Source organism: Suillus plorans (assembly GCF_016647745.1).
Source record: "Suillus plorans strain S12 chromosome Unknown HD556scaffold_110, whole genome shotgun sequence".
Lineage (NCBI taxonomy): Eukaryota > Fungi > Basidiomycota > Agaricomycetes > Boletales > Suillaceae > Suillus > Suillus plorans.
The window spans coordinates 51,724-78,495 of record NW_024537494.1 but is presented as its reverse complement, the minus strand read 5'-3'; the positions used below and the strand labels follow the sequence as shown (position 1 = coordinate 78,495).

The 26,772-nt window shown below is 48.0% G+C and overlaps 10 protein-coding genes across 10 annotated transcripts; 5 read left to right on the top strand and 5 right to left on the bottom strand.

Annotated features, from left to right (window-relative positions):
• Positions 1-590: 590 nt before the first annotated feature.
• Positions 591-1,418, bottom strand: HD556DRAFT_1450694 (uncharacterized protein; the record flags this gene model as incomplete). Its single annotated transcript, XM_041307805.1, has 4 exons — positions 591-658; positions 707-881; positions 935-978; positions 1,031-1,418. The coding sequence occupies 4 exons, from the start codon at positions 1,416-1,418 to the stop codon at positions 591-593; spliced, it is 675 nt and encodes a 224-aa protein (XP_041152955.1).
• Positions 1,419-1,675: 257 nt separating this feature from the next.
• HD556DRAFT_1422291 (uncharacterized protein) lies at positions 1,676-3,789 on the top strand. Its single transcript, XM_041304516.1, has 8 exons — positions 1,676-2,196; positions 2,253-2,301; positions 2,359-2,503; positions 2,559-2,642; positions 2,689-2,795; positions 2,880-3,122; positions 3,173-3,284; positions 3,341-3,789. The coding sequence occupies exons 1-8, from the start codon at positions 1,838-1,840 to the stop codon at positions 3,646-3,648; spliced, it is 1,407 nt and encodes a 468-aa protein (XP_041152954.1). The 5' UTR covers positions 1,676-1,837; the 3' UTR covers positions 3,649-3,789.
• Positions 3,790-4,594: 805 nt separating this feature from the next.
• Positions 4,595-5,936, bottom strand: HD556DRAFT_1458551 (chitin synthase III catalytic subunit-domain-containing protein; the record flags this gene model as incomplete). Its single annotated transcript, XM_041308191.1, has 5 exons — positions 4,595-4,947; positions 5,004-5,216; positions 5,242-5,462; positions 5,536-5,724; positions 5,789-5,936. The coding sequence occupies 5 exons, from the start codon at positions 5,934-5,936 to the stop codon at positions 4,696-4,698; spliced, it is 1,023 nt and encodes a 340-aa protein (XP_041152953.1). The 3' UTR covers positions 4,595-4,695.
• A 535-nt stretch (positions 5,937-6,471) lies between these two features.
• Positions 6,472-7,703, top strand: HD556DRAFT_1458548 (uncharacterized protein; the record flags this gene model as incomplete). Its single annotated transcript, XM_041308190.1, has 6 exons — positions 6,472-6,663; positions 6,712-6,783; positions 6,839-6,955; positions 7,008-7,033; positions 7,086-7,608; positions 7,647-7,703. The coding sequence occupies 6 exons, from the start codon at positions 6,472-6,474 to the stop codon at positions 7,701-7,703; spliced, it is 987 nt and encodes a 328-aa protein (XP_041152952.1).
• Positions 7,704-9,822: 2,119 nt separating this feature from the next.
• On the bottom strand, positions 9,823-11,267 carry HD556DRAFT_1458535 (uncharacterized protein; the record flags this gene model as incomplete). Its single annotated transcript, XM_041308189.1, has 6 exons — positions 9,823-10,033; positions 10,091-10,428; positions 10,569-10,759; positions 10,810-10,898; positions 10,927-10,994; positions 11,060-11,267. 6 exons carry the CDS (start codon positions 11,265-11,267, stop codon positions 9,941-9,943), a joined length of 987 nt encoding a protein of 328 aa, XP_041152951.1. The 3' UTR covers positions 9,823-9,940.
• A 434-nt stretch (positions 11,268-11,701) lies between these two features.
• Positions 11,702-13,723, bottom strand: HD556DRAFT_1458533 (uncharacterized protein; the record flags this gene model as incomplete). The annotated part of the gene is made up of 14 exons (XM_041308188.1): positions 11,702-11,754; positions 11,802-11,897; positions 11,970-11,977; positions 12,064-12,121; positions 12,181-12,304; positions 12,382-12,439; positions 12,491-12,591; positions 12,650-12,771; positions 12,820-12,884; positions 13,003-13,030; positions 13,138-13,203; positions 13,301-13,418; positions 13,546-13,635; positions 13,697-13,723. The coding sequence occupies 14 exons, from the start codon at positions 13,721-13,723 to the stop codon at positions 11,702-11,704; spliced, it is 1,014 nt and encodes a 337-aa protein (XP_041152950.1).
• A 559-nt stretch (positions 13,724-14,282) lies between these two features.
• On the top strand, positions 14,283-14,763 carry HD556DRAFT_1249852 (uncharacterized protein; the record flags this gene model as incomplete). The annotated part of the gene is made up of 3 exons (XM_041298881.1): positions 14,283-14,338; positions 14,394-14,452; positions 14,495-14,763. 3 exons carry the CDS (start codon positions 14,283-14,285, stop codon positions 14,761-14,763), a joined length of 384 nt encoding a protein of 127 aa, XP_041152949.1.
• Positions 14,764-17,298: 2,535 nt separating this feature from the next.
• Positions 17,299-18,754, top strand: HD556DRAFT_1450687 (uncharacterized protein; the record flags this gene model as incomplete). Its single annotated transcript, XM_041307804.1, has 5 exons — positions 17,299-17,652; positions 17,702-17,777; positions 17,829-17,980; positions 18,045-18,471; positions 18,534-18,754. 5 exons carry the CDS (start codon positions 17,299-17,301, stop codon positions 18,752-18,754), a joined length of 1,230 nt encoding a protein of 409 aa, XP_041152948.1.
• A 1,910-nt stretch (positions 18,755-20,664) lies between these two features.
• HD556DRAFT_1458523 (uncharacterized protein) lies at positions 20,665-21,621 on the top strand (the record flags this gene model as incomplete). The annotated part of the gene is made up of 5 exons (XM_041308187.1): positions 20,665-20,808; positions 20,918-20,998; positions 21,048-21,092; positions 21,336-21,459; positions 21,515-21,621. 5 exons carry the CDS (start codon positions 20,665-20,667, stop codon positions 21,619-21,621), a joined length of 501 nt encoding a protein of 166 aa, XP_041152947.1.
• A 640-nt stretch (positions 21,622-22,261) lies between these two features.
• On the bottom strand, positions 22,262-25,141 carry HD556DRAFT_1279614 (CHAT domain-containing protein; the record flags this gene model as incomplete). The annotated part of the gene is made up of 1 exon (XM_041299275.1): positions 22,262-25,141. Exon 1 carries the CDS (start codon positions 25,118-25,120, stop codon positions 22,262-22,264), a length of 2,859 nt encoding a protein of 952 aa, XP_041152946.1. The 5' UTR covers positions 25,121-25,141.
• Positions 25,142-26,772: the final 1,631 nt, after the last annotated feature.

Below are 26,772 nucleotides of genomic sequence, written 5' to 3'. Positions count from 1 at the left end.
TACTTACTACGTATTACAATATATTTGAGTTCATAGAAAAACTAGCCGTGCTATACGTAATACAAGGGTGCGCAAAGAACCTTGTGCTCGACGGTTGTCACCTGTGCCAAGCCCCTCTATTAAAATCCAAGCTGGTAAACAATCGCAGCCGCATGCCTAACCTTGTTCCTTTACACACCCATACATAGTTACTGGGACCTCGATGGCCGCAAATTTGTCGCTTGGGTGTGAAGCGTTGCGATGTCCATCATGACGCCCGGTCCAAAGAGGATGATAACGGATCCAGATGCAGCCTGACGCCCAAAAAATAGTAGTAAAGCACAACGCTTATGCAGACATGATTATCAGACAGCCAATCAGCAGCAATCTCCCCGTTCATAGAATCGCATGACGCAAAGATTAACCTGTGGAAATATAAGTACCGTCGACCCCGAGGGCAGCCCCAACCGCAACATTGGAATTTGAAACCTGAGTAGACCACGCCAAGGCCTCCCTATCTTATCGAGCGCAGGAGTTGCTACGCGATCCAAAATGTCTAGAATAAAATTGTAAATCCTCGGTGCTTGGGACTTGATATCGCACTCACCGTGCTATTCCACCTTCACATCCTTCGCTTCGTACGGTCGGCTCCATTGAGCATTGTGCGACTTGCCAAACTCTGAATAATTATCAGCTGCGTAAGCGGAGTGGTGTCGACGTGACCGACCAGATTGATTCCGTACGTCTTCATTCACAAAGCGGTTGTCAGAGGGATAGACACCAGATAGCGCATGCATCGCTCTAGTGACAATCGCGGCAGTGCCCGTGTACCCACGCTCATTCTTCGTCTTATTCAAAAGTAACGATAAAAGGTCCATGATGTCTTCCTTACGCTTGAGGAGCTAGAATTGATCACACATTCGGGAACTCAAAATTGCCAAGGAATGTCACTTACAGCATGTGCGCCGTATGCAAGACGCCCGCACAATATCAACATATCTGTTAAGACAATTGGTTAGATGCCTGACAGGGAATAATTGAAGCCACTCACTCCAATGCAGCGTTGTGTCAGATGGAACAAGATCGCGTGCTGATGTTGTCCTAACGCTCGAAGTTCCGCACTTGAGTTCTTCTTGTATGCGCGAGATACACGAAGGCAAAAACTTATCCAGAGTTTTCTGAGGTTGTGCGCGTGCCAGGCATGCTACGAGCTGGCCGGACGCTCGGATGGCATTAGACTTCACATTTATCGCAGCATAGTCGAAAACGAGATTCAAAACGAGATCAAATAGTTGGCCTGAGCCCGGCCTCCTTATGATTTCTGAGACAAGCGAAAGTGAGATGCCGGACAGCATCTTCCACACTGCGGCGGTGCGGTGGGTCTCGTTTACCACTTCTAGATTATTAGAGTGCAAAGGTGAACGTTTGAACTGTGGCATACTGTTGTGCTGTACGCACTTTTCCCCCATGAATTGCAGATGGGCCACGCAGTGTTCAACGTTCAATCGCCGAACCGAATGTGAACCGAACGCAACGTTCGGTTCAGTGGTCCAACTCCAAGGCATAACTCATCCTCGAGGTTTATGCACATGGAGGACAAGCATCGTAAATATGGTGAGATCTAGATTTAGATGTGCATCCGAGCGCTTCAGGCCCACACACAAATTCGGACATTCATCGACAAACAAGATTAATGTGGTGCAACAGCACCGTTACAATTAGTGTATTATGGCATGTTGATAGACGCGAGGACAAACCAGTACTTAGCGGCATTTTTGACGGTCAGATTACGAACCATAAATTGCTGCTAAGCGGCGCTGGTTGGTGACCAACTTGAATCCCATACTTTCGTAGGACTATGGATTGTCCTCCCTCAACCTGTACCGTCAATACAATATTCACAATAACTAAAGCAGATCCTTCCGACCTACCGACTAATTTATTTCCGAAGTCTGTTTACCATTTGCTTGGCGATGGCTCCCTCGTAGCACCCCCATTCTTTGACGACCTTTCCACTACTCATCTTGCGCTCATCATCATGGCGTCCCTCTTTACTATATTCGTAAGGAATACAACTTTATCAGTTGCATTCTTATGGTCAGGTGGAGTTCGCAAGAAAAGTCTCTTGTACACTCTATTCCTCAGTCAACTTCTCGCGCCTATTTCCATCTTGTCTATGCTTATCGCCCAATTTCACCCTAATTTCGATTGCAAAATGTTTGTCAATCCTATCTTTCGAATACTAACACCTCGTTGATTTTATATGTAATCAGAATCATGCGCATCGCGGTCGCTAGTGCAGGAATATCGTTTTCTTTATTGGTACGCTTCAAAAATTCTATTCGTTATTTATTCATACCTAATCTCGACATAACATAGATATCCGGTACTCTAGGCGTAAAGGCTTACCGATGCCTAGACAACTCTCGCTTAGTTCTAGTCATCCTGGTCATACTAAGGACTGCTGCAATGGTTTTCCTTGCTCTTGATCTGGCATTGCTTAACGGTTATCGCAGTCTTGCAGGTGCCTCTTCTGACTCTCCTTATCCACTTTCATTCACTAAATTTTTAAAAAACAGGCCGCTGCTACCGAACATCTAATTCCATGTCATATACTTTCATAATACTTTTATTTGTTGAATCGCTATTCGTCTGTCTTTGCTGTGAGTCCAAACTTATTACATTAACCAATGAGACTCATCATCACAGTTCTCTACGCTGTTCGAAAATCACTCGGTTCCGTCCAGGGCAGAATTACTGTATCACTCTCTCTCGACGATGTCACAGATTCCCATCTAGACACCCAACAAGAGAGCTACAAGACCACTCACAGCCGCCGTGACAGGTAGGATTATGTTCCTACTGTAAATCATCCTGTTCCATTCACCCCCAGATCCCGTAGAACTCAGTCTCTCTCCTACGACCCAAGTATTCCCATGGGTGGTCTTTCCAAGAGTGAAAGAGTACATGATCCGGAGAATGTGCCCTCTAGATTGCCCATCCTACCGCTGGCTACAAAATCCCCTCTCGCTGGCACATCCCCAATTCCTCGCCGGCCATCTTCTCCTGCCATGTCATCCATAAGTCGCATGAGTCAATATATGCCTCGAGTAACGTTATTTAGAGAAGTGATGAGAGATGAAGTAAGCGAGTCTCTTTGGTTAAGGCGCTCCAGCCTCACATGCTTATTCAGTTATTCTACACCACCTTTATCACTGCTTCCACCGTTGTTTCCGTCATAATGACTATAGTCGGTGTTAATAGCGTGGGCCCGGCTGATCATGTAGCTTGGATAGCACTTGACTGTGAGTTATCTCCACTAAACCCACGTCCAGTGTTTTGGAAACTCACATTGATGCAGGGGCCTTCATTTCGTGTCTTGTGATGCACAGTTTTGGTCGTGTCATCCGCCGCCACGAAAACGAAGCTTTGTTACAGCAGCCCAGCGTTTGGCATCGCAGTTTGCGTACGGACCACAGTACTGCAGATATTTTAGCAGAGGGAAGGGTGAGATCTCCTAGGCCTTCGTTTGCTGATGATGGTTTACCCCCACATCCGGATCCAAAGGGTCAACCTGCATATGACAAGGCAAGTTTGTCTGATGCGGAATTTGCAATCAACCCTTCCTCCCGCACCTGCTTTCCTTGTTGCAATCGACGCAGTGCATGACCCACACTCGTTCCTGCCTCTTGATCAAAGCAATTCGGACTTTTAAGACACGTATTATATCACGGACTGACGAATAACATAGCATATATCGCACATATTGTACATATCAAGTATTTGCATTTGAACGCAGTTATTTTGGGAAATCGAGTCTTTTCAGCACTGCACTTTCTAGACGTTGCACGCACAAACCAAGCGTTCACTCGAGTATTCAAAATAACGTCTATTTTCCCTCGGCATGTTGTCCTGCAGATGTCCCGCTTGAATTGGTGCGCAGTCTACAGGCTATCTGGTTCTAGTTTGGTTGATCTGATTTACTCCAATAGTTCGAGGCGGCTGTTTCGCAATTGATTCATCACCTAGAGTACAATTCGACATTGATCTTGTGCTCAGAGACCATCTCAGACTCCGATACCACCATCCCAATGTCTGCTCCATGTCCGGAGGGATACCACCCTGTATGCAATGTTCACCGCAAGCTGCTACTGCGTAGGCTGGGTAGAGACTCAGGACTAGAGCAGCACTGTACGCTTTCTGCCTTTAAAACCGGTGAATTTGCAGGCTTTCAGTCCATGCTGGTCCTTACACCACTTGTACCCGAAGGAGAGAGCCTGCCCTACTATCATCCTACAGTGTGACATCTTGCTTTCCGGTTCATCTCTTCCAGCATCACCACAACTTCAGATTCAGCTTCTGCACAATCGGCACTGCGCATTGAAGTTGTTCCACTCCCAGGCACGCCTACCAACCCCAACAGTCGCCTCTACCGTACGGCACTTGCACTCCTTGACACTCTACCATTACCTTCGGGGTGCATTCACTCATCAGTTCCAGATCTGCGCTCATCTAGATATCCAGAGCATCATCCGAGTCCTGCAAGACGATCAGGCGTCCGCACTCTCCGAAATAGTGTGGAGTATCTATCTGCATGACCAATTCGCTCGTAAGCATCCTGATCATGAGAGTAAATTAAAGCTAGTACCTGTAGAAAGTACCGTGAATTCACTGTCGTCCATATCTACGTTTGCGTAATAGTCCTTTTCAAAGTCCTCAATAGCCTTCAGATGTTGGTGGATAAGCCCTTCGCGCGCCACCATAGCCTCCTGGTCCGTAATCACCCTGAGCACCATATGCTTTCTTGCCGCCGTAATACTGTGTACCACTAACGCCGCCCACAATGCTCGCAGCTCCAGATGCGTCCTCGTAGTCTGTGCCAGGAGTTGTGGCTGAAGCCGTGAGAAGTGGGTCCTCGACTTCCAAAACCGCAGCTTCAGATCCAACAGAGGACTCGAGGTCTTCACGCTGGGTAAAACATTATATAAGGATACGTGAAAAGGATGACTGGCGAACAAACGCACCGTGATACTGTCCCAGTATTTGTAGACCATCATAACGCTCAACAAAACGCACAGAATGAAGAAGAACAGGTCATCCAAGTAATGCTTGATAGCGTCACAAATGGTGATGCTGAAAGCGAACAGAAGAACTTGAGCGATCGCGTAAAACGAGATTCCAAAGGTGATGTCGCAGAGGGGCCAGCGGTCGTCAAGAGTCCGGAATACAAGAATGAGCTGTAATATAGTATATGTGGGCGACGCACGGGATGGGCCAGATGAGGTAAATGACGAAGAGCGTGATAGGTTTCGTTGGAGAGAATGAAACAAAAGATTTGAACGTGGCGATAGCGATGAAGAATGATGCTCCGAAGACGGCAAAACAACATATCGGATGGAGCCAAAGAGAGAGAGGCATCCCGTCTTCAGCGAATTGGAATCCAACGAAGCCGTTGATGAGCAGACAGCAGTAGGCAGCTGCTACTAGTCTCTAGATCTGCAGCACACCCACTACGTACATTTGGTATAAGATCATCACATGATTTTGCATGATAACTCACAGGATAGCTGACGTCTGAAGTCGGAATGATTCCCGAGTCTAGGAACATGGCGAGAAGTTCGATGACCACGTACATCCAAAAGAACATCGCAATCTCTTTTCGTCCCACTGCAGTGTACTTTGAGCGAATACGGTAGATCATAGTTGCAGTCATGATTATTGCGACGATGTGGAAAAAACATGTAGCTAAGCCTATGAAAGTCAGCCTTGATCGGTGAGTACGCCACATTCATGGTCTTGGAATAGATACAAGGCTGAAAGATGAGGGTCTGGCCGATTTGAACGTTGCGTGAGTAGCAAGTAGGCTCTATGCCTTCTCCAGAGGTGCCCATCAATGGACAAATGACGAGAGCAGCCGTGCTGCACACTCCATCGAAGGAGCCAAACGTGATGGCCATGGCTCCGATATAAAAAATTAAAGGGGTGTTGTGTGCGCGTTCAATAGGTGAATATCGGGTGATATTTGGTGTATGCAGCGGCAGGGCCTTGGCCTGGTTACGTTCAACGTGCTTTGTGAAGAGATTGAACAAAAGCGAGCGAAACGTGATTAGTTCAAACTATTCAAACAGAATATCTGGCGAGTCTTCAGGTAACTGGCCTGCAAGTAAACCACCCGGCGGGTATTGTGTGAAAAGACAGAGAGCGGGCTCGTCGCCCTGGGAGTACCTGGAATACAAGTTCGGCACGGTACATTTATCAAATAGCCCTAGCCTCAATTATGTTACATAATTATGTTTTACATAAGGTCAAGACTTATAACGGCAGAAATCGCTTCGTTATCCCATTAATATTCATCGTCCGCATGTTTAATGTTAGTAAGTATTATCGAACTCTTATCTGCGATTGTCCTCACTAATGTTTCATAGTCCCTACCAAGTCCCTACTACATTTGGTTTGGTCGCTCACGTTCGTGTGATGTATCTCGTTTCTGTCATGCCTTTTGCAGTCGAAGGGGGCAACATGCTTGGCAATTCTTCGCCCGCATCTTTTACGACTATTAAGGATTCAGAAACTATTCCGCCACTCGAGATTGGTGAACCTGTTCTGAATTCGCAGGCTTCTCACGCAGACGCACTTATCACTGTGACACCACCTTTGAGCTCTTTCCACTATCATCTAGGAAAGGTGAGTCAATGTGTTATGAAATCTACGATAAAACTGACCATGGACTAGCCTTGGAGGCTTCCGTACTATGAGCAAGCAATACACCAAGTGTCCAGAACGTTCATATACTCTTTTACATGGGTCTGTTGTTTTCTTTTTTATATTACCTGCCCCCGGACGCTGAACGCTATGTTAGGAGGATCCGGAGGTGGATATGAAGTATCTCGATCTTGGTCCCGAGGACTCGATGCTGGTGATCACATCAGCAGGTGGCAATGCTTTGCATTACGCTATAGCAGCGCACGCCAAGAGAGTACGTGGATCGATGAAGCATCATCCTTTGTGTGCTAATATCTATCTTGAAGATTCATTGTGTGGATATGAATCCTTGGTATGACCAACTACCTTCCATTGTGCGGCTCGACTGACTTTTCGCCATATAGTCAAGGTCATTTACTAGAGTTGAAACTGGCAGCCGTACAAACCCTCGAGTACGAAGACTTCTTTTCCATGTTCGGTAATGGACATCATCCCAAATTCCATGCGCTCCTTGACTCCAAGATCGCTCCCCTTCTCTCTTCCATCGCCTATCAATTTTGGCACATCAACGATGATGCTTTCTTCAAAGCCTTCTATTTGAAAGGATACAGCGGCTGGGCACTACGGCTCGCCAGAATCGTCTTTTCAATCGCCGGAGTATCGAAAGATGTTGAAGCTTTGTGCAATGCGGGCAGTATAGCTCAGCAAAAGCAGATCTGGCGCGAAAAGCCAAGACCCGCCCTCTTGAATTCCATCGTCATCGCCTTGCTCAAGAGCCCGATATTCTGCTGGAACGCACTGGGAGTGCCCCTCAACCAGCGCCGCATGGTCTCGGACGAAGGGTCCATGTATGAGTTTATAAGAGATGCCCTAAACCCTTCACCATCAACGTATTCCTTCAAGGATGGCGCATACTTCTACCCATTGGTAAGCTGGGGATCTTTGAGTTTTTACTGCGCTTACAGGACGTTATCGGACACTTCTTGGGCACTACACGCCATCCTCCTGCCCAGAATATCTGACGCGCTCCGGATTTGAGGCTCTCAAAGCTAATAGCGGCAAAGCTACCGATACGTTTAGACTGCACACCGATTCGATATATAAGTAAGCACTGTTAGTACTATGAAGCATAACTGGTGATGAAACTCTTCAGCGTCCTACGAGGATTGACACCTTGGTCTCTCATTCGAGTGGTTATGTTACAGAAATGCATCCTCGAAACTTTTCTCATGATACCATTACGATATATCCAAATGTTCTTTTCCTTTTCCTCGTCCTAAATATAGGTTAGGTGCGCGGAAGTGACTTCCGCGTGATAGCCACTGATCCATTCTCCTTCGCTTCGCAGGACTGCGAATACCACGCCGTTCGCTCTGTAACGCCGGGTGCTTGACATCCACGTTGGCAGGCAGCGTTAACATCCAGCCCCACTCGTCCATAAGCGTTAAGAACACCGATAAAAGCTCTGTTGAGTTCAAGGTCTTTCGTGAGCCAATAATGATCAACTTTGACCACGCACGTGTGAATGATACGTTGACTCGTCGCCAGTCCTTGAGCAAGTCTCCAATCTGCGCAAGGAGCGTTAGCGCGGGCTGCAATTGTATAGCTGCAACCGATAGAACATACCTGCCCCTGGTCGTTAGATCGGACCGTGAAGATAAGGATACAGTCCTTATCGCGTCATGGACTTCTGTCGGCTGTGAGGATCTCTATATCCTTCCTGTCTTGAAGGTGTGACAGAAGCTTTATCTGCTGACGATAAAGAGACATAATTCCAATCTGGCCCTCCTGGACTCCCGATCTTAAAAACGCTTCAGTAATCTGGTACACGAGCTTGGCCTCGACATCATTTTGGACGAGGTCCCCAACTCTTGAATCACGAGCAGGCAAGTGATCTGTGTCAACAAATACAACCTTAGATCTAGTGGGAAATATGATAAGTCAACTGGCCGCACCACATGGGACGAACCGACCTTTCTGGTAATAGATGCCGCAACCAGCAAGAATCCTCGCGCAGGCATACTCCTAGATCCAGTGTACCAGTCATACACCCTTTAGGAAGAATGAGCGTGCGCTTGGCTACTTCCTCTGATCCACATCGCAGATGATCTCCGTATATGAGCTTGTTCGACAACTCCATAACGTCCTCGTTCATGCGATATTGATATGTGAGATGGACCACCGCGTGTGGGTGCGCTTCAGGGAGACGACAGAACAGAGACTTTTCCAAACCACCTTTTCGTGCAGCAGGATTGCGAACCGGACATGCATAAAGAAGAGACCATGATATACGACAAAAGAAACTCACTAGTGGGGGAGGCTGAAAATGATCTCCAACCAAAATGAATTTCTTGACAAACCGAAGGGGACCTAGACGTGTGGGCAGGGTGATCTGAGAAGCTTCGTCGACGATGCAAAAATCAAATGTCCTGCGAGAAAAGAGGGCACTGGTAGGAGATGGAAAATGAGCACAAGCAAAGACGTCAACAAACAAACGTACTGATCAATTGACAAGCATGTGGTAGTAACAACTGGTGGTGCAATGACCTGGTTCTTCAATTCCTCGACTGTTGTAGGCAACCTACGCTCAACAAGCGTAAATCTCCGAACGCCTGGTGTTGAGGGAAGGGATGGGTCGGCGGGCGAAGACAATTGGGAGAGAAAGTCTGGTGCTGGGGACAAACGAGGACGAAAGATGTTGATAACGAGTCCTGCATCTACGAATGTAGGCAGGCTATGCTCCATAAGGCTGAGTGCGACTTGCCATTGCCCGCTCCCCGCATCACCAGTAGAAAGAGGGCCGCATGATGGAGAAGGGGGGGAGGGGAAGAAAGTGAGTGACCGTATGCGTCCTACCAAAATTGAGTTCGACGAGGATAGAAATGAGAGAATGCTCACCTCGCGCGATGAACTCCACACCTACCAAACCAGCCATGCGCATCCGTTTTCGCCAGAGTCTGATGTTGATAAATGCGCTAAATAAAGGCAGCTTCACCATCGACCCTGCGGACGCCGATGTCATCTGCGGATGTGGAGCCTAGAACGAGGGTGTCTGGATCATGTGAGTCAGTACAGTAAAACAGCGTACTCACCTTATATGAGAACAAACGAGATGCCCCATATGGAGGTCTGCATTATGGGTAGAGCTGCAGATGTGCTGTTTCTGGCATCAAGGAGACAAGATCGCAAGAGTCGACAAGCACGAAGAACAATATATCAAATGACGCACACTATTCTGCGGACACATCACATATACATGTCAATTTATGAACGAGTCAGATACTATCAGATAATCCTGGACTATTGGACCAATCTTGTCAGAAACGCCGGTCAGAATGTCTATCGTCTCTTTCTGATGTAAAATGTTAGAAAGGTCTGTCATCGACGAAAGGCAGACTTGGACTCTTACCCAGACAGTGTCCTGCATTTCATCACCCTCGTCGCTCAGCACGAAGCCGGCGACCTCCACAAGGCGACCACGGCTTACGAACCCGCCTTTCATATTCTCTTCATCGTCTCGTCCGCCCACCGCCCCAAATACGAGCTGACGGCTGCCTTGTTCGGCCGTCCACGCCAGGAGACGCTCCTGAATAGCGAGCGCTATTTTGACAAATGAAAAGGTCGGTTTCTCGTACCAGGCACGACGTAGTTGTGAATAACAGAATCCTGGCGTCACGGCTACGGAAGTGAGTGGTGTGACAGATTGCAATCTGCTCGTCAAGGCACGAACAAAGAAGAAGTTGAACACTGGTTGAGTTTGTCAGATTTAAGTGGGTAAAGAGCATAGGAGGCACATACGCTTTGACTCTTGATACCGTAATTGCATGTGCCTAAGAGATGAAGTATGAGATTTTCATATGAAGGTAAAGTTTGATTCGTTTGCTTACTCGGGAATGCACCACTCAACGTTTCAAGTGTCGAGGAAGTCTTGATCTCTTTTGCGGGTGTGAGCCAGTAGAGGACACCACTGGATACAATCACCATTCGTGAAGGTGTTAAAGACTTTCTTCCCGCAGAAACTAGTTGCGGGATGAGGAGCGACGAAAGCAATGATGTTGCCAGATAATTGACTTGTAGTCTGAAGGGTGAATGAGCCATAAGTATGCGCGGGAAAATAAATATACCAACATGGTCTCCCAGCCATCAGCGGTGGATTGATAATCGGGTAACGCGATCGCTGCGTTCATGACCAGGATAAGCAGGTCGCCGCCCTCCTTCTCGAAATTTATCAGCAAATGCGGTCACTGATGCAAAGTTGGCAAGGTCGACTGTCCAGAGCTCGCATCCATTGTATCCGATCTCTTGTCCGATTTCTTCAAGTTCGGAAAATAGAAGTCAATCATCTCACATCAAGTTCGATTTAAACGGTTGTACAAACCACCCAAAGCGACCTTCCCCTTAGCCTCACTACGACAGGCAATTATCAACCGCGCTGATCGCATACGGGCGAAGTGTTTTGACGCCTCGAGTCCAATGCCTACATTGGCGCCGACAACGAGAACTGTTTTCCCAGATAGATCAGCTGTCTCCACTGGGGGCACCACCGACCATTGATCAATCACATATGCGAGAGTCGACTTTTTCATGACGATTCGGACGCTTTGTTAGATTCGAAGAGAGCCCATTCGAACGACTTTTATAGTACTACACCCCGTTCGGTACACCGCATCATGCATTACTCTTACTAGCGAGTAATCATGATGGTGAGTGGTTAGCATCAGGAAATCAACCCGGCCCAGTGAGGCTGGCAGTGGCAGTGGCAGGCTGAGTGCCGAGTACTGAGTGCTGAGTCAGGACAGTGGGTCCATGTTTGTACCTAGCAAATCTACTTGAAGTTGAGACTTAGCCGTGAATTAAAATTGTTTGACTAGCTTTAAGCCTACTTTTGGTTTCCCGGTAACAGTCAGTCTGATTAAATCTCCATGACGGTCCCCCCAGTAAGTCGTCCTTCATTGATATTGGTAATTACTGATTTTGACGCTGAAGCCACAGCCTTCTGAGCTTCTACCCGTAGAAGCAATCAATGAAAACCTTCCCACCACTCAACACCATGATATTGCCAGAGCACAGACCCTGCACGATGTATGCGTCAAACTTCAGCAAGAAAACGCGGAACTTACACAATTGGTGGGGCGGTTGATAGCAGAGTACAATGAGTTGGCAGCAACCCTTACTAGACTTGCTAAGCGCTACCACACTGTATGTTTGATCTTTCCCTGCATATTGTGTATAACATTAAATGCCAAAATTTGTAGTGGGTCTAGTAGTGCCTGCCTAAGGGAACCAACCGGCAGCGCTGGGGGTAAATAACGGTAGCCAATATTTAAAAAAAATTCCACGTAATTGATCACGATCCTCTTCATGAGTATACATCCAGCACACCATGGGCACTTATCCAAGGATGCAGGTCTAATGCGAATCGCCAGCTCCAAGTCCGAGTCTACACAGAGGGAATAGGCAAATTAATATCGAAAACAGCTTTCGAAAACATAAACGTACCGGGTATATCCATTGAAGAGACATAGGACCACGCGAATGAACTAGTGCGGAGAGAGCCTTCGTCCGTGATGTTGGCATCAGAAACGATGAAAAGCGTCTTTAGGAAGGTCTCTGCGTGCAAATACTGTTCAGTTACGAAGAGCAAGAAGACCAAACTGATCACCTTCGCGTTCTATCAGCTGTAGCAAAATACGGTCGTACGGATATATCGTTGGGAAAGATAATATCGACCTCAGCTTCAAGAGAGCTCTTCAGATGCCTACACCGGAACACACTCAGACTATGAACACAAGAAGAATTGGGCACTCACTTCTCCCCTCGAGCCTGTTCCAAAAGAGATAGCACGACGCTGCGCATCCTCAGCAAACTAGCCATGTCTTGTTCGGCATGCGGATCATTCCACTCCGCGCTCTATGTGGTTCAAGAGAATATCAGGGAAAGTACAAGCAGTTGCGACATCAATACTCACGACAGGAGTCCACTCCTTCGCAAAGACAGATAGCTGGGACACAGCCCTATCACCTTCATGGAGAGTACCTCTGCCAGGCAAGGGAGCACTGGGACCATTACGGAGGTCATAGAGTCGAGGACCTGGTAGGAACATTAGTCAGTGGTATATTCTCACTGGATAATGCTCACTTTGGCAAGGGTAGTCACGACCGCCGTCTCTCGACACTTTGAATATCATTGGCATACAGGCAGTCCTTTGCGATGTCAAAGTAGAGGCGATGACAACATGACATTTGCAAAGTTGGTCAAGGAATTCATGACTGGCGCGGAGAGTATAAGCTTGTCAATTCTATGAACACGATGAGCTCTTACCTTTCGGGAAATTGTAGTTTGCTTATCCCTCTGCAGCAGTTTGATCAAGCTTGTAAAGCTTGTTCATCACAAAACGCTCTGCCTATCACAACAATCACATTTAGCATTAGACATCAATTGAATGCGTGGACTGACCAAGCCCAATTCGCTGCGTGCCCAAGACAAAGCAGTTGAGTGCGAGGTGGAGTGGTCCAGAAGACACTAAGTCGGACCGCGATCAGTGAGGAGGAAAGGGTGGGAATATCGAAAGACAACTCACCGGAATGTGGGCATTGGATAATAATATGCAGACACTTACGCGGAGGAGCATTGGGAAAAATCTCGACCATTTCATCCACAGGTGATAGGGATTTCGTTGGGTCAAGTGTAAGATTGCGAAGATTGCGTTCGATCGTCACGTCGACAGGCAGGTTGACCTTCCAAAATATCAGGTTATCAACATCCAATTGTAGGCATCAGATCACTCACCTGCCATCAGTGGCAACATGATCAAAATGTGGCTTCTTGGCGGGAAAATTGGTCATGGCAAGGGGACCGTTTTACCCCTTGCCATGACGAAGCTGCCTGCCATCCAACATGACCTTGCTCCGCAAGGTAATATTGATCGAAATCTTGTGAAGGTACAATGCCATTCTACTAGAAGATCAACGCGCTGAGAGAGGACATGATGGATGATTAGAAGGTTTGGACGCACCGTGACGTCACTGGCAGTTGTATACATAAACACTCTCTCCTATGAACCGAGCAGACAGTCTCTAGACGAGGAGAGAGCCCGAGATAGGACACATAAGAGAATCCATTTCAATATTCCCACCAAAGTCTCTCAGGACGATCGATCGATATCGATCTCGGATGACATGATGCGCAACTCGGCTTAGAAAATCTCCCGCTTACTAAGCCCTCAAGCTATAGACCAGTACCTCCTGCGCAATCTACTATCCAAGGTCCACTCACCCAACGGTTTTGAGGTCAGTATCCAGTGAAAACATTCAAGGCTTGGGTCTTACCAGAACATTGGTCTCAGATAACCTTCGCAACGACACGAAGTACATTAGCATCGTCCAACACACTACACGTGAGTCCTTGCACTTTCCCTTAATACAAATGACTTTGACCTGTTGTTTTTTTGATTACATGAATACTTAGTCTTTCTAACCTATCTGCGTTCTCAGGTCCGTGACCTAGCTAGTGAGTATTATGTTTTGCATTCGGTCATGTGCTCAAATGGTCGTTTAGCAGCGCGCACACAAAGTGGTATGCTTCTGGCACGTATACTTCCTATGGCGTGGCATGACTCGCTGCTAGCGAAAGTAGCAGTCCTAGTGGGACCTGTAATGTACGTGCCGCCATGCCTTTGAATCCATTCCCACCACATTCATGTGTCACCCTAGAATATTATTTACACGGAGATTGATGCAGATATGGTATTCGTGGAAAGGCGGACGCGAAGGTGAGTTCCTCAGAAACAAATTCTTCTACCGCTCAATGAGAGTGCGGCAGAGAAAACCCTCAGAGTTATCTATCACTCAAAAGCAGCGAGCCAAAGTTGAACAAGTTCAGAAAAAGACCAACTATGACTCAACACGGAGCCTGCTTGAGAAATACGCTGATTCTGGCACCCCGATACACCGTCGTCTGCAATCTCTACAGCTCCGTACATCACTGCCCGCAACCCCACAGGCACGCCTACAAACACCTGTCCAACAAAGGAATCTACCTCTGCAGCTTTCGCGTACGCAATTACGTGTCTGCATAGTTTGACACTGACACACCTCGCAGCAATGCCACAGCCAATTTAGCCGACCTGTAAGCGATGAATCATCAATGAGCGTGGCTGCCTCGCGCTACACCTTGATTTGCCAGAAGTGCTTCGGCTCGTCGAGGAGAGCGTTTGGAGGGACACTTGTGAAACCACTCAAAACCTGTTCGCATTGATATATTGATGTATTTGCTACAGTACGTATGCCCAAAGTGTAGCTGCCTTAATCGTTCCGCTGAACAAAGAGATTGGGATTTCAACGCACGCCATCGCCACCTGTCAATGTGGATACGGACCCAATCGTATCTCGCCAACCTGTCCTTATGGAGAGCGTTAACTGCGGTACGTCTCAGAAGTTCCTCCTCGGCCATGTGATACCACAGTCCCAACAACCGGGAAACGGCCGTAACGCTGCCATCTGCCTCAACTTTACTAACCCCGGGCGTCCGAAGTGTGGCCCAAGCCATGATATGCAAGAGCCAATTCCAAATCAGAGTGCATCATGGGCGCCAAGGTCTGTTACTGATTATACCTTGCCATAGGAGTGGTCTGCCTGATGTACTTCATGGCAATGGTACACGAGGAGGCGCAAGGCTGACGCAGATTGCTACATGGGTGAGAAATTCCATGATCCGACTGGGTCATGATGAGAAGTGCCCATGCGAGGAACATGATTGTGAGTGGTACATTAACTCTGCCCATTACGACCACTCACGCGTTGTTCCAGTGATTACAACTACATGGAGCGCATACCTAGCACCCAGTGTGCGCTTGGGGAGGCCCAACGAAAAGTACATGGGTTCATCGGGATATCGCGAGATCCCTGGGAACAAGTGTGAAGTTGGCTCTCGCATGGACGAGCGCGTGTCTAAAGATTGTTTCGAGGGTAGGTGCTTTAAAAGCTATGGAGGGTCTGTGTCTCATGCGTCATTTGCAGCTGAACCTGTCAAAGGAGCGATCGTCCACCAGATTGTACACTCTGTTCTCGCTTTTCTTCCCAGTATGGAAACTTACGATTTTATAGCATTCATTCCCTGGTGATATTGTGCAGATCTAGTATTTCAAGGACTCGAAGGTGAGCAACCTGTATATCACATCATATCAATACCTCAGCTCACTTCTGCCTCCATAGACTGTCCTCGTCCGCCTTATCGACCTCACAATATGGCAATCTAACAACAAGGGTTACACATCTCTATCTACTCCTTCCAGCTTGCTGACGACATTGTCTGAAATAGACAATGGCTATCGCCATGAAGCCCATCCCCGGTATGCTCAATGGGCGCCCAAAAACAAGCCTGGCTTTGTTTCAATTCTCGTCCCTGGCGTTGAAGCCTGTTGTTGTCCGTCCCGATAGGTCCCTTGCAGGCCCGAATGAGCTGGACGAGCTTCTTGTCCGCGGAGGCTCTGCGGCGCTGGGATACAAGGGAAACGACAAGGCCACTCGGGAAACGTTTGTCGATGGATGGATGCGCACAGGCGACTAGATACGGATTGATGAGGACGAGGTACTTTTGTAAGTTGATTTGACGAGTACGATATACCCACTCATACTAGAGTCGATCTGTCCTGTTTGCAGCTTCGAAGACCGCGCCAAGGCGAACAGCACTATCCATAAACATAGCTTGTTTCACATTGTACTGACCTCTGTCCTTACAAGATACACTTAAAATCTCAGGGATGCAAGCGTCTCCCGTCGAAATCGAGAAATGATCCTGCGCAGCCCGACAAGCTCATTACTAATGTGAGCGTCACAGGCGTTTCGGGTGGACGTACCTCAGACGAATGCAGACCGCGTGCGTGGATCGTGCTATCCACAGTGCGCACACCTGATAGGGCACACTCTGGCGCCGTGGTGTGCACCCGCGCGCCATGAGATTTGGCAGGCGCGCGTAGTGTAAGACTGTCGTCCACTTAACCATTACACCAAAAGGCAGTGATACTGAAAGCTCATGTTTCAGTATCGCAGACAGTATTTATGTAGATTATGGGAACTCTAGTGAGCCAGCGTGCTTACAGCGCGCCATCCTAGCATGACCCGTCCACCCCGGCTTAGAATATTAAGGTCAAAACCTTGGTGATCATGTGACAAGCGCACCATAATGCTGTGTGGAGTTATGAACATAAAAACAAATTGACAATAAAAAGCCCTCACCATGAGTATCCGTGCATCGGGAGCATCGAGAGCATGTTTTTGAAAGCCTGGATTGTGTTGTGTCCTGCAAGGCACTTCATGCTTTAGTATACCCAAGATAAAGTGATAAAGTGAGGGTTTCAGTTTGACAACCTATGCCAATCGACGGTATAAAGACAACTTGAGTTACTTGAAGAAGGAGAAAAGATATAAGACCTACCAGTGACAATAATGAGAAATAAAAAGTGGTTCCGGTGTCAACCATTCTTGGCCAAAATCGACATATGGCTCCATAATTGATAGAGATCTGTTTGGTTTTGTTGTCTCATAGCTTCCGATCCTAACAGGCGTCAACAACCACTGTGACACGCGTTCAGCAAGTCCCCGTTTTGACATTAATCAGATGTCTTCCCTCGCAGAATCTTTATATTTAGACAGCGTTCGGAATCCTGAATCATCTTGCGCTGATCCCGACGATAGTGACTCGGATCGCGTTGTAAATCAAAGTCCAGATCTCCAAGAAAGTAGCAACGACGAATATACCGGTACCCCCACAAAGAACAATACAACCACCATCTATTCAACCCCTACCAGTCGCTCGGAACCTAATTCATCACTTTCTCACCGAGCGCGTAACGAACTCTGGAAATTATGTCACAAGATCTATGGCGATTGCCTTTGCCTTGTCACGCTGAGAGATTCTGCCTTAATTCTCCAGATAGCGCATGTCATTCAACGCAGGAGCAAAAGCGATGATGTGAGCAGTTCTATAAGCTACGAAATACGCGATGCTAACGTTTCTTTAGTTCACGCTCTATGAATATTGCCTCGGCTTAGAATATAGACATTTTCATGTTGACAGTAGGAGAAACATGTTCTATTGTACGCCATTTTGCCTATTTTGCCAGTTTGAATTCTGACGTTAGCCCACAGTAAGCCCGGACTGGCATGCATACTTTGATAGGAATGGATGGTTTCTACTGCCGGATATGCACACACTGGAAGAAGTCAACGGTCATGTCACAGCAGTTATCGAATCGAGGAAAAACCCCACGTCTAATGTTAGCAAATCTTTCCGGTCGAAGGTACTTACAATCAAGTTACTCATAGTATCGCTAACCCATGACCAAAATATTTACTGTTGTGCAGTGGAGGCTCAAAACGAAAACGCAATACACCCTCATATCCATATCCTGCTCAGATCCATTCTTTCGCAGATCGATTGCTCATCAATACCCTTACCTTGACCTCCCATTACTTGAATGTCATGTCGCGCCTCCGTTTACCGTGATAAATGCAGGGCCCAAGTGCGAAAGAGATCAGATAGATCAGATCGTTCTTCGTCGTTATCCGCAACAGACAGAAGGGTCTACTATGGAATCAGACGCCAAGGAACTTAAACAACGACTTACGCTCCTATGTGACGCTTGGGATCTTTTCATGGATCCGGATGTGAGAGCAGCTGCGAAGGCTTGGGAGAAGTCAGAAACGGGCGGTAAGAGGAAGAGAGAACAGAGCGACGCTGGTCAGACGGACGGACGTAGCACACGGTCGAAAACGCGCTCTGGACATGGTGGTACGCACTAGTCTGATTTACCCAGAAATATATATATCAGAATAACAATCAACACCTACTAGGCAATCGCAAACGTAAACGGTCACCCAATTCAAGTGGGGCCACTCTCACCGAGCATGCAGTCTCACATCTCGAAAAGCGACAGAAGGCGGACAACTGGGAAACGAGCATCAGACACTGGGTTGCGGAGTCGACCAGGGCCTCATCCCTAGACCCAAGCCTTCCGCTTGATTTTACATCGATACTTGCCTGTACTACTGTTGACAGCATAACGAATGTTTGACAGTGCACTTTGAATGAGAATCTCATTTTGCGATCTGCTCAGCCTTTCGATCTAGCCGCGTTGCGTGTGTGCGAGGAGAGAAGCGAAGAAGTTTGTGGAGGCGAAGGAAAATGGATTGCTTTGGGTTCGTTGTAGGTGGAAGTCTCCCTGACATAAGTGTTGCAAATATCGGTGGTTTGCGGTGCCCAACAGGAGGACGAGTTGCATCAGACTGCAATGATGATAAATGAGTAATGAAAAAAGCAAAAGATGAGAAGCGCACATTTAGTAGATGACTGCCGGGTGACTTTTCGCGTGCACTTGTCTGTAAGAGAATGTCAGCATGTGGATAGTAGATGTTGCAGAATGCGCATGTGCATTGGCATGAACAAGGACGTCGTCGGGTGGAACATCACAGATGTAGATCTTGTAATCATCTTCGGTGTGAGCGTTTGTCACATAAGCTAGTTGGTGTGAGTCAGGTGAGAGGACAATGATAAAAGGATTCTGAACATCGAAGGAGGCGAGGAGTTGGCGGGACTCGCAATCCCAAAGCTTGATCGTGTTGCCAAAAGAGGCACTAGCAAGGCGAGCATGGTCAAATGAAAGTGCTATGCTAGTGACGAGTTTGGTGTGCCCTTCAAAGGGAGTTCCAACAGTCTCCAGCGTCAACGCGTCAAACTCGTAGATTGTCCTGGCGTATCCAAAGGATCAATATCCAAACAGGGGCAGCTTCGTCATGGCAAGGGGTAAAACGGTCCCCTTGCCATGACCAATTTTCCGAGATTGACGCTCAGGGTCAGGTCACGCTGCACGTGTATTTCCATATTGTCAGTGGATGATCGGCACGATAAACGCTGGTATGATCGCACAAGCGCCGGGAATGGAGATTACCAGGATTAGCAGAAGAATCTGTTAGAGTAGAGAATGTCATGAGCAGTTTGCGGCGAAAGTGGCCTGCCAAAGTTCAAAGGGACATGCGAGTCTCAAAATGATTGCTGCTCCTCGACTAGCATCTTACTACTCAGTTAGCACGCAAAGGCAAAATGTAGAATCGAATATATTTTGTAAGGTACTGACTGACAAAGGCAAACAATGTTTATACCGCTGAAGACGGCGGGCAAAGCAAAGTCGAACGATTCCATACCACTCGTCCGATCGAGCTGACAGTGGAATGGAGTGAGGGGAGGGGAAGGATAATCTTGCCTGCACCGAGGAATGAGAAAAGAATATGACCTTCAAAAACGAAGATGCAAGTTAACGAACCATATAATTATATGATGCTCGTTCGGTGAATGAACAAATGTTCAGCAAGTTGTGACTGCTGCTGGAACCATCGCCGAGAGTTATACCCTGCGGAAAAGGAATATCCACTATATGTGGCGTATGAACAAGCTAACAGGTCCATCGTACAGGGCAGTCTTGAAGGTGATAGAAACAAAATTTGGCCGCGGAGAACATGAGTAACAAATGCCGAAATATCTCAAGTTCTCTCGGTACACTTTCCTTCCGTTCCCACGGCATCGTCTTACGTCACAGTTCGCCGCTATTTTCAACAATTCAATCCTCGAGTATCGATTTGGCTGTAGCCTACCTCCCCAATAGCCTGACAATCATTATAGCAGCTCCCATCGTCGTTAACTTTTAAATTTACAAATATGTTCGACAATCTCATCCTGCACACTGAAACGCATGCATGAATTGCTAGGTTGAAGATTTCAAATAGCGCACCATTATCTGATACTCTGGCGTTGGCACTACATCGCTGTGGCTGTTTCTGTTCCGAGTTGTAATATCAGTCTGAGAAGTGGGCGTTCCTTCAAGGGAATCGCTGGAATCTCCAGAGACCAATTATTGGATATCAGTCTGCCCATTCCAATAGCATAGAGATGCCGCTGACCCGTCGACCGTCGGAGGGGTCGTGGATTGCCATGGTTGGTGCTCTCGCTGTATTCACTCTCTCCCGCACTGAGTCGCCATCTGCTCTTGCTCACTCTTGGTGTCCAGCTATTTTCGCCCACTCTCGGTGTCCGGCTATTCACTACGGGTCTGCAGATACTCGGCCACCTGGGTCTGTCAGTTATGTCAGTGTTGCTTTGATGCTACTAGCGCTCAGTTATTGATCTAGTGCAGGTACCATCGTTTCTTGTTCTTAATGCTGCTACATATCTCCCTTCCTCCTAGGATATCATTTGCTTGATTGTAGAAGCTGTGGGAGCCGCATCCGCTGCGCATGCTGCCAACACGAAGACAAGCGCTTCAACGGTATGTACACCATCCCACGTTTCATCTGTCATTCACATCACCGAAACAGAGCGCGAACATTATGCCAGGAGGACTTCCTGCTCGGCTTTTATGGGTATGAGTGATCCCGTAATACGTGTCTCACTGAAATTCACGTCCTTCGTTTTCCAGTTGCAGTGGTGGTATAAGTTGCTTTGGCGGTTAAGATTCTTGCGTTTGAAATATAATATACCCTTCCGCTGTGTTGAACAGCCTCGCATATCGGAGAAAGCCTAAGGCTAACGTGCTGTGAGTAAGAGCTTGCAACTCATGCTTTGTGGCATGGCGTTCTGCACCCTTCGCATCTTCATTTGGTTAGTGTTCAACGTATCCCGTTATCAGCCGTTACCGTGTACTCAAATCCGTCCTTACATCGGGATACCGTACTGTGGAGCTCGCCAATGGATGGGCTGGGCCAGCGATTGCGACAGAGGGCTACTTTGGTGCGTTGTTACTATCTTCGCTAGGAATACACTGACAATGCTCTATATTGGGTAGACTGGCTCGATGGTGGCGCAGTTACTCTCGTCATTTACATTCTCTATCTCCTTCACCCGGGCGTCTTAATGAAGAAGGATGATCCTATGGCTCATGCTTTGCAGTAATCAATCGACGGAGAAGCTAGTCCGACCTAGATTTCAAACTTTGATAAATTTTTCTACGAAGAGACGATGGACCGTCACATTTACTAGTAGAGCAGCTGTTAGGACCTTCCTCTACACTGCTTCCACTCAAGTATCTACTCTATTTACCAGCGTGTGTGATTGTCGGACATCTCTGGTACTGTTATAATAACGCCTGTTTTCTGTTTTCTGTTTCCTGACTCCCATTCTCTCACTGAAGAATCGATTATGCCTGGGAAGAGCACCCCACCTGCGTCAGAGCTCCCTCTGGATGATATTAATAGTCACTTATGGGCAGACAAAAACTTGACCCTGCTTGTTAATTGATCTTCCGTGGTGCAGAACTTGACGCTTGAAACTTGTTCCCTAGTATGACTGGCCCAAATCCCACCATCCAAGTACTCAAGCAGAAGACAAGGCTGCAAACGAGTCGAGTACTAAGAACTTTGGGTGAACATTCTAGTCGACAGCAATATAACAGAGCATACGAAAACGAGATAGGCTATATAGCTAGAGTGCAAGAATATATCGGGCTCATTTTTTACAACAGTAAGAAAGAAGATCGCAGATAACTCGGAACAACTTGTGAAAATGTACCACACGACAGCAATACGATGTAGAACTACACACCAATATGAACGAAAACCATCCTCTGCTCCAGCGGCACTGTCGTCTTCGTGGCGTGCGTAGCACGGTTCAGTGCCCAGGCCGCCTTCGTACAATCCATCACACCTCCGTCTTTCAAATCTGGGAACATGTTCTCATAGAAGGCTTTGACGACATGTTGTGCGACAGAGTCGTCAACCTGCCACAGCGTGCCAATGACGCTCTTGAACCCCGAAAACTGAAGACCAGCTGCGAGGTGAATCACTTCGTCGGGAGTCTCCTCATCCCCGACGGCGGTATGACACGCTGATAAGAACGCGAACTCTGCGTGCGGGATATCTCTCTCCATGATATCAAGCAGCGTTAGATCTTCGTCTCTCATGACGAAATGGGAATTGTAAGGCTGCTTTGGGTCCTGCTTGCCATGACAAGCTAGGTGCACCCACGTGTTTTGCTGCAAAGCTTCGAGCGCACCTGCTCGTGTGGCTGCGTCCCCAGAAATAGTAGTGTGTCTGGCCGTCGCAGGGACGAGCTTATGAACCAGCTCGAGCTCGCTGTCGACGGCCAAGAGTGCCTTGCCTTTCCCTGCACCCGGTTGACCCTGTGCGATTGTCACGAAGGATGAAGTGACACGCTTCTTCATCATCTGTCTAGATCTGACCAGAGCCGAAAGTGTTGGCGTATAAGAGCAAATATAGAGATCCTCCAGACATGATTCCCTAGAGCCATCTGGGTTGGTTCGAAACGGGTGAGCTGCGTGGAGAGGAATAGATGTGAAGGCTGCAGTTGGACACAGCCAGATTCGACAGTATTTCAGTTTCAGATCATGCCTGAGGACGTTGACGATGGGTAGCATGATCTCGTCCCACACTGTCCGCAAGAGGACTATGAGATCGTTTCGCGGCAATTTAGGGCCCAGGGTAGATGCGTGTCGTATTGCCCTGGCGAAGCGATCCTTGAGATTGGTCAGATCTGCGAGACGGACAGATGGCAAGGGAACATGATGGGGGTCTCCTGACGTGGGAACGATGATGGCGCTGCATGAGTATTGGCTCGCAATGAGAATGATGACTGGGCCCTGGCGCGCTGCCACTTGCAGGTCTGTATACAAAGGCGGGAGCAGGAACCGCGAGAACCCCCGAAGATCACGGATCTCAGATATGGCAGCTTCCCATTGCCTTGTAAGTCTCCTGTACTCTATTGCAGCCCGATCAGCAGCAGCTGTGTCGCTGATTGTCGCAGAACTTTGGGAAGCACTGGAAAGGAGTTTGCTCAGCTCCAAATAATTGTGCGCCAGTGCCGGATTCGCTGACTCAAGGGCTTCAACTGGAGTCCTGAGTCTGGAGGCCAGCGACCATTGCTGGCCACGGCCCTGCTCCACAAGTTCAACTGCATGTGGTAGATTGTCACAGCGGATGGCACATGATGCTGCATCTGCTGGGAGCGTTCTGGCGTCATGGAAGGCAGCAGCAGCTTCGCGCCGTGAAGTCGCCGAAGACCGTGTTACCAAATGAGCATCCAGAAGCTCAAAAAATGTCGAGTAAGCTTCCAGCGCAGACACATGACCATGCTGCTCAACTCCAACTGTCCAATTGAATGCGATAATGATGCGTGCTGGGAACCCTTGAGTAGAATGTCTTGATGCGAGTCTGGAATTCTCCACTGCGAGAGACAAATCAGCAGGATCGTATAGAATCTGGTAACGAGACAAATAGGCCTCCTGCAGGCACATGTAGCTGAAAAACCTGTCCGGGTGTAGTAAAGACAGAGCCGCCAATGATTCTTGACAAAGAGCAATGGCCTCTTCAACATCTTCATTCTTTCGAGTTTGCGTGAAACGAGAGCAGAGCGACGAGCTCAAGTTGAAAAGAGTTTTATGGCGCCCTGGATCATCAAGCTGCTGCAACTGAAGGGATTCGTGATGCAAATCAATGGCCTCGTCAAGATCCTCTCTGACTCGCGATTTGTCATATCTATTTTGGAGCGCAAGGGCAAGGTTGTTAAGTGTGGTGTCACGACGTGGATGCCCAAATGAGCGCAACGTCAGGGCCTCGCGATAGAGGTTGATGGCTTGGGTCATGTCTTTGATATCACCGCGTTTGTTGAAACGGTCGACGAGGGCGCCCCCTAGGTTGTCCAATGAGAAATCCCGAGATTCGTGACCAACAGGGCAGAGGTGCAGCGCTGCTTCATACAAAGGGATGGCCTCATCGAGGTCATTAGGATTGTCTTGGTACTTAAAGCGGGACCTGAGTGAAAAGGCCAAGTTGTTCAGGTAGGTATCACGGTCAGCGTGTCCCTCGGGACACAGAGACACGGCTTCACGACCAAGCTGTATGCTCGTGTCAAGATCATCTATACTGCCGTGCTGATCAAACCGTGCTTCAACTGCTTGTGCAAGCTTGTCGAGGGTTCTGGGACGAAGTTGATGGCCTAGAGGACAGAGCTCGAGGACGACTCTTTGAAGGTGGATGCCTTCATCGGATGGGTCTGTCGGAAGATTGTTGCATTCTTCGATCACATACTCAACACCCTTTTTCCCTGCCGCAATGCTATGAAGGTAGGTGCCCTCTGGACAAAGAGGCAGTAGCTCATGATAGAGTTTGGCGGCTTCCCGAATGTCGCCAACAATACGTGTCTTGTTGTGGCGCCAACTCAGCGCTACGGCGAGAATGAATAGGGATAAGGGATGATCGGGATGGTGCTGCGGACGCAATACAAGGGCGTCGCGGAAGAGAGAAGTGGTGGTATCAATATCTTGAACATCATTTCGAATGTAACCTTTGAGGTGAACCCACGCGAGGTTGGTGAGAGCCGTTGCGCGGTCTGGATGGCTGACGGGACACTGGTTCAGAACCAACTGAAAATGCTCCATAGCATCGTTCAGGTGAGAAACATTATCGCTTGTGACATATGAGGCAAATCGTGCGTGGCCTGCATCCGTCTCTCGACCATTTTCGCAGTCTACAAGGAACTGCAGTCCGAGTTCCGTCAACAAAAGCTGACAGGACAGAGTTCGGGGTCGCTCACATCAAACAGTGCGTCGTTTTGATCGTCGCAAGCATGTACAACGGCAACCTTCAGCGTGATGGAAGGTTGGACACCGCGCATGGCTGGGAAAGATAGATCTACGAGATGTCAATATATGCACACGCATGAGAAGCGAATCAGTCACCAAATGGGTGATCTCCATGATCGAGTAGCTCATCCCACGACATTTGAAGTTCCCCGATGACCTCTCCACCGCCTAGCATTCGACCAAGCTCATAGGATGCCCTGATCTCCATTGACAATGCAGGTGAGGCATTTGATGGTCTATAAACCAATGATCAGTTCTCGCATCACGTCAGAAGGTGTCCATGTACGTTACAGAGTTACAGTATCCCCCCACGCTACAGATTTATCGGATGATAAGACACCGATGGCCGATTTCCAGCGTCTCCTCGAGTCCACATTGATGGACACGTAAATGCCAGCGGGAATGCGCTCGGACGGGACTCGAACATTCTTTCCGTCGATGACTGTAGATAGAGTGTGATGATCACGAAATAGATACGAAAATAATATGGAGAGACTCGCCTTCAAGTCTGATATATCGATTTTCTGAGCTACCAGGCATGATGTTGTGATGGAGCAAAATGATGAGATCGAGGATGGGTAGTAGAGTGCTGGACGGGATGAATGGGAAGGGAAGATGGGGTGATGATATGGGGACTGTGGATAGAGTTCGGCTGAGTGGGAGATTGAGGCGTAGGGTGCAGGTCACGCTGCACGTGTATTTCCATATTGTCGGTGGATGTTCGGCACGATAGACGCTGGTATGATTACACAAGCGCTGGGAATGGAGATCACCGACCAGGATTAGCAGAAGAATCTGTGCTAAAGTAGAGAATGGCATGAACGGTTTGCGGCGAAAGTGGTCTGCCAACGTTGAAAGGGACGTGCGAGTCTCAGAGTGATTGCTGCTCCTGGACTTGCATCGTACTACTCAGTTAGCACGCAAAGGCAAAATGTAGAATTGAGTATATTTTGTGAGGTAATGACAAAGGCTAAAAAAAAAAAGTCTATATCGCTGAAAATGGCGCGCAAAGAAAAGACGAATGATTACATACGACTGGTCCAATTGAGCTGACAGTGCCATGAGGGAAGGATGATCTTGCCTGCAGTGAGGAATGAGAAAGAATAAGGCAAGAATACAACCAATTGTATTCTCGTTCGGCAAAGGACGATTCACGAACGAAGTATTGAGGAAGTTGTGACCGCTACCGGATTCACTCACCGACGAGAGATAACAAACCGAACCCTGCGGAAAAAAATATCCATTATAGGTGGCACTGCATGAATAGGCTGGCAGGTCCATAGTGTAGGGAAACCTTAAAGGTGACGGGACCATACTTTAGCCAAGGACGTGGTTGTTGACATTAGTGCGGCTTTGGGCTGCAAAATGGCAGAGGTTACAGGAGCGGATCATTGCAGTAAACATCTGAATGTGGAGCTTCGACGTGAGGGAGGAGTTGTATTCGAGGG

What these genes read in the sequence shown, in the direction of transcription:
- HD556DRAFT_1422291 (XM_041304516.1), top strand. Translation starts at nt 1,838, where the DNA reads ATGGATTGTCCTCCCTCAACCTGTACCGTCAATACAATATTCACAATA. An exon ending in GCTATTCGTCTGTCTTTGCT is followed by an intron (nt 2,643 to 2,688) that starts GTGAGTCCAAAC and finishes TCATCATCACAG; the next exon opens with TTCTCTACGCTGTTCGAAAA. An exon ending in GAGAAGTGATGAGAGATGAA is followed by an intron (nt 3,123 to 3,172) that starts GTAAGCGAGTCT and finishes ATGCTTATTCAG; the next exon opens with TTATTCTACACCACCTTTAT.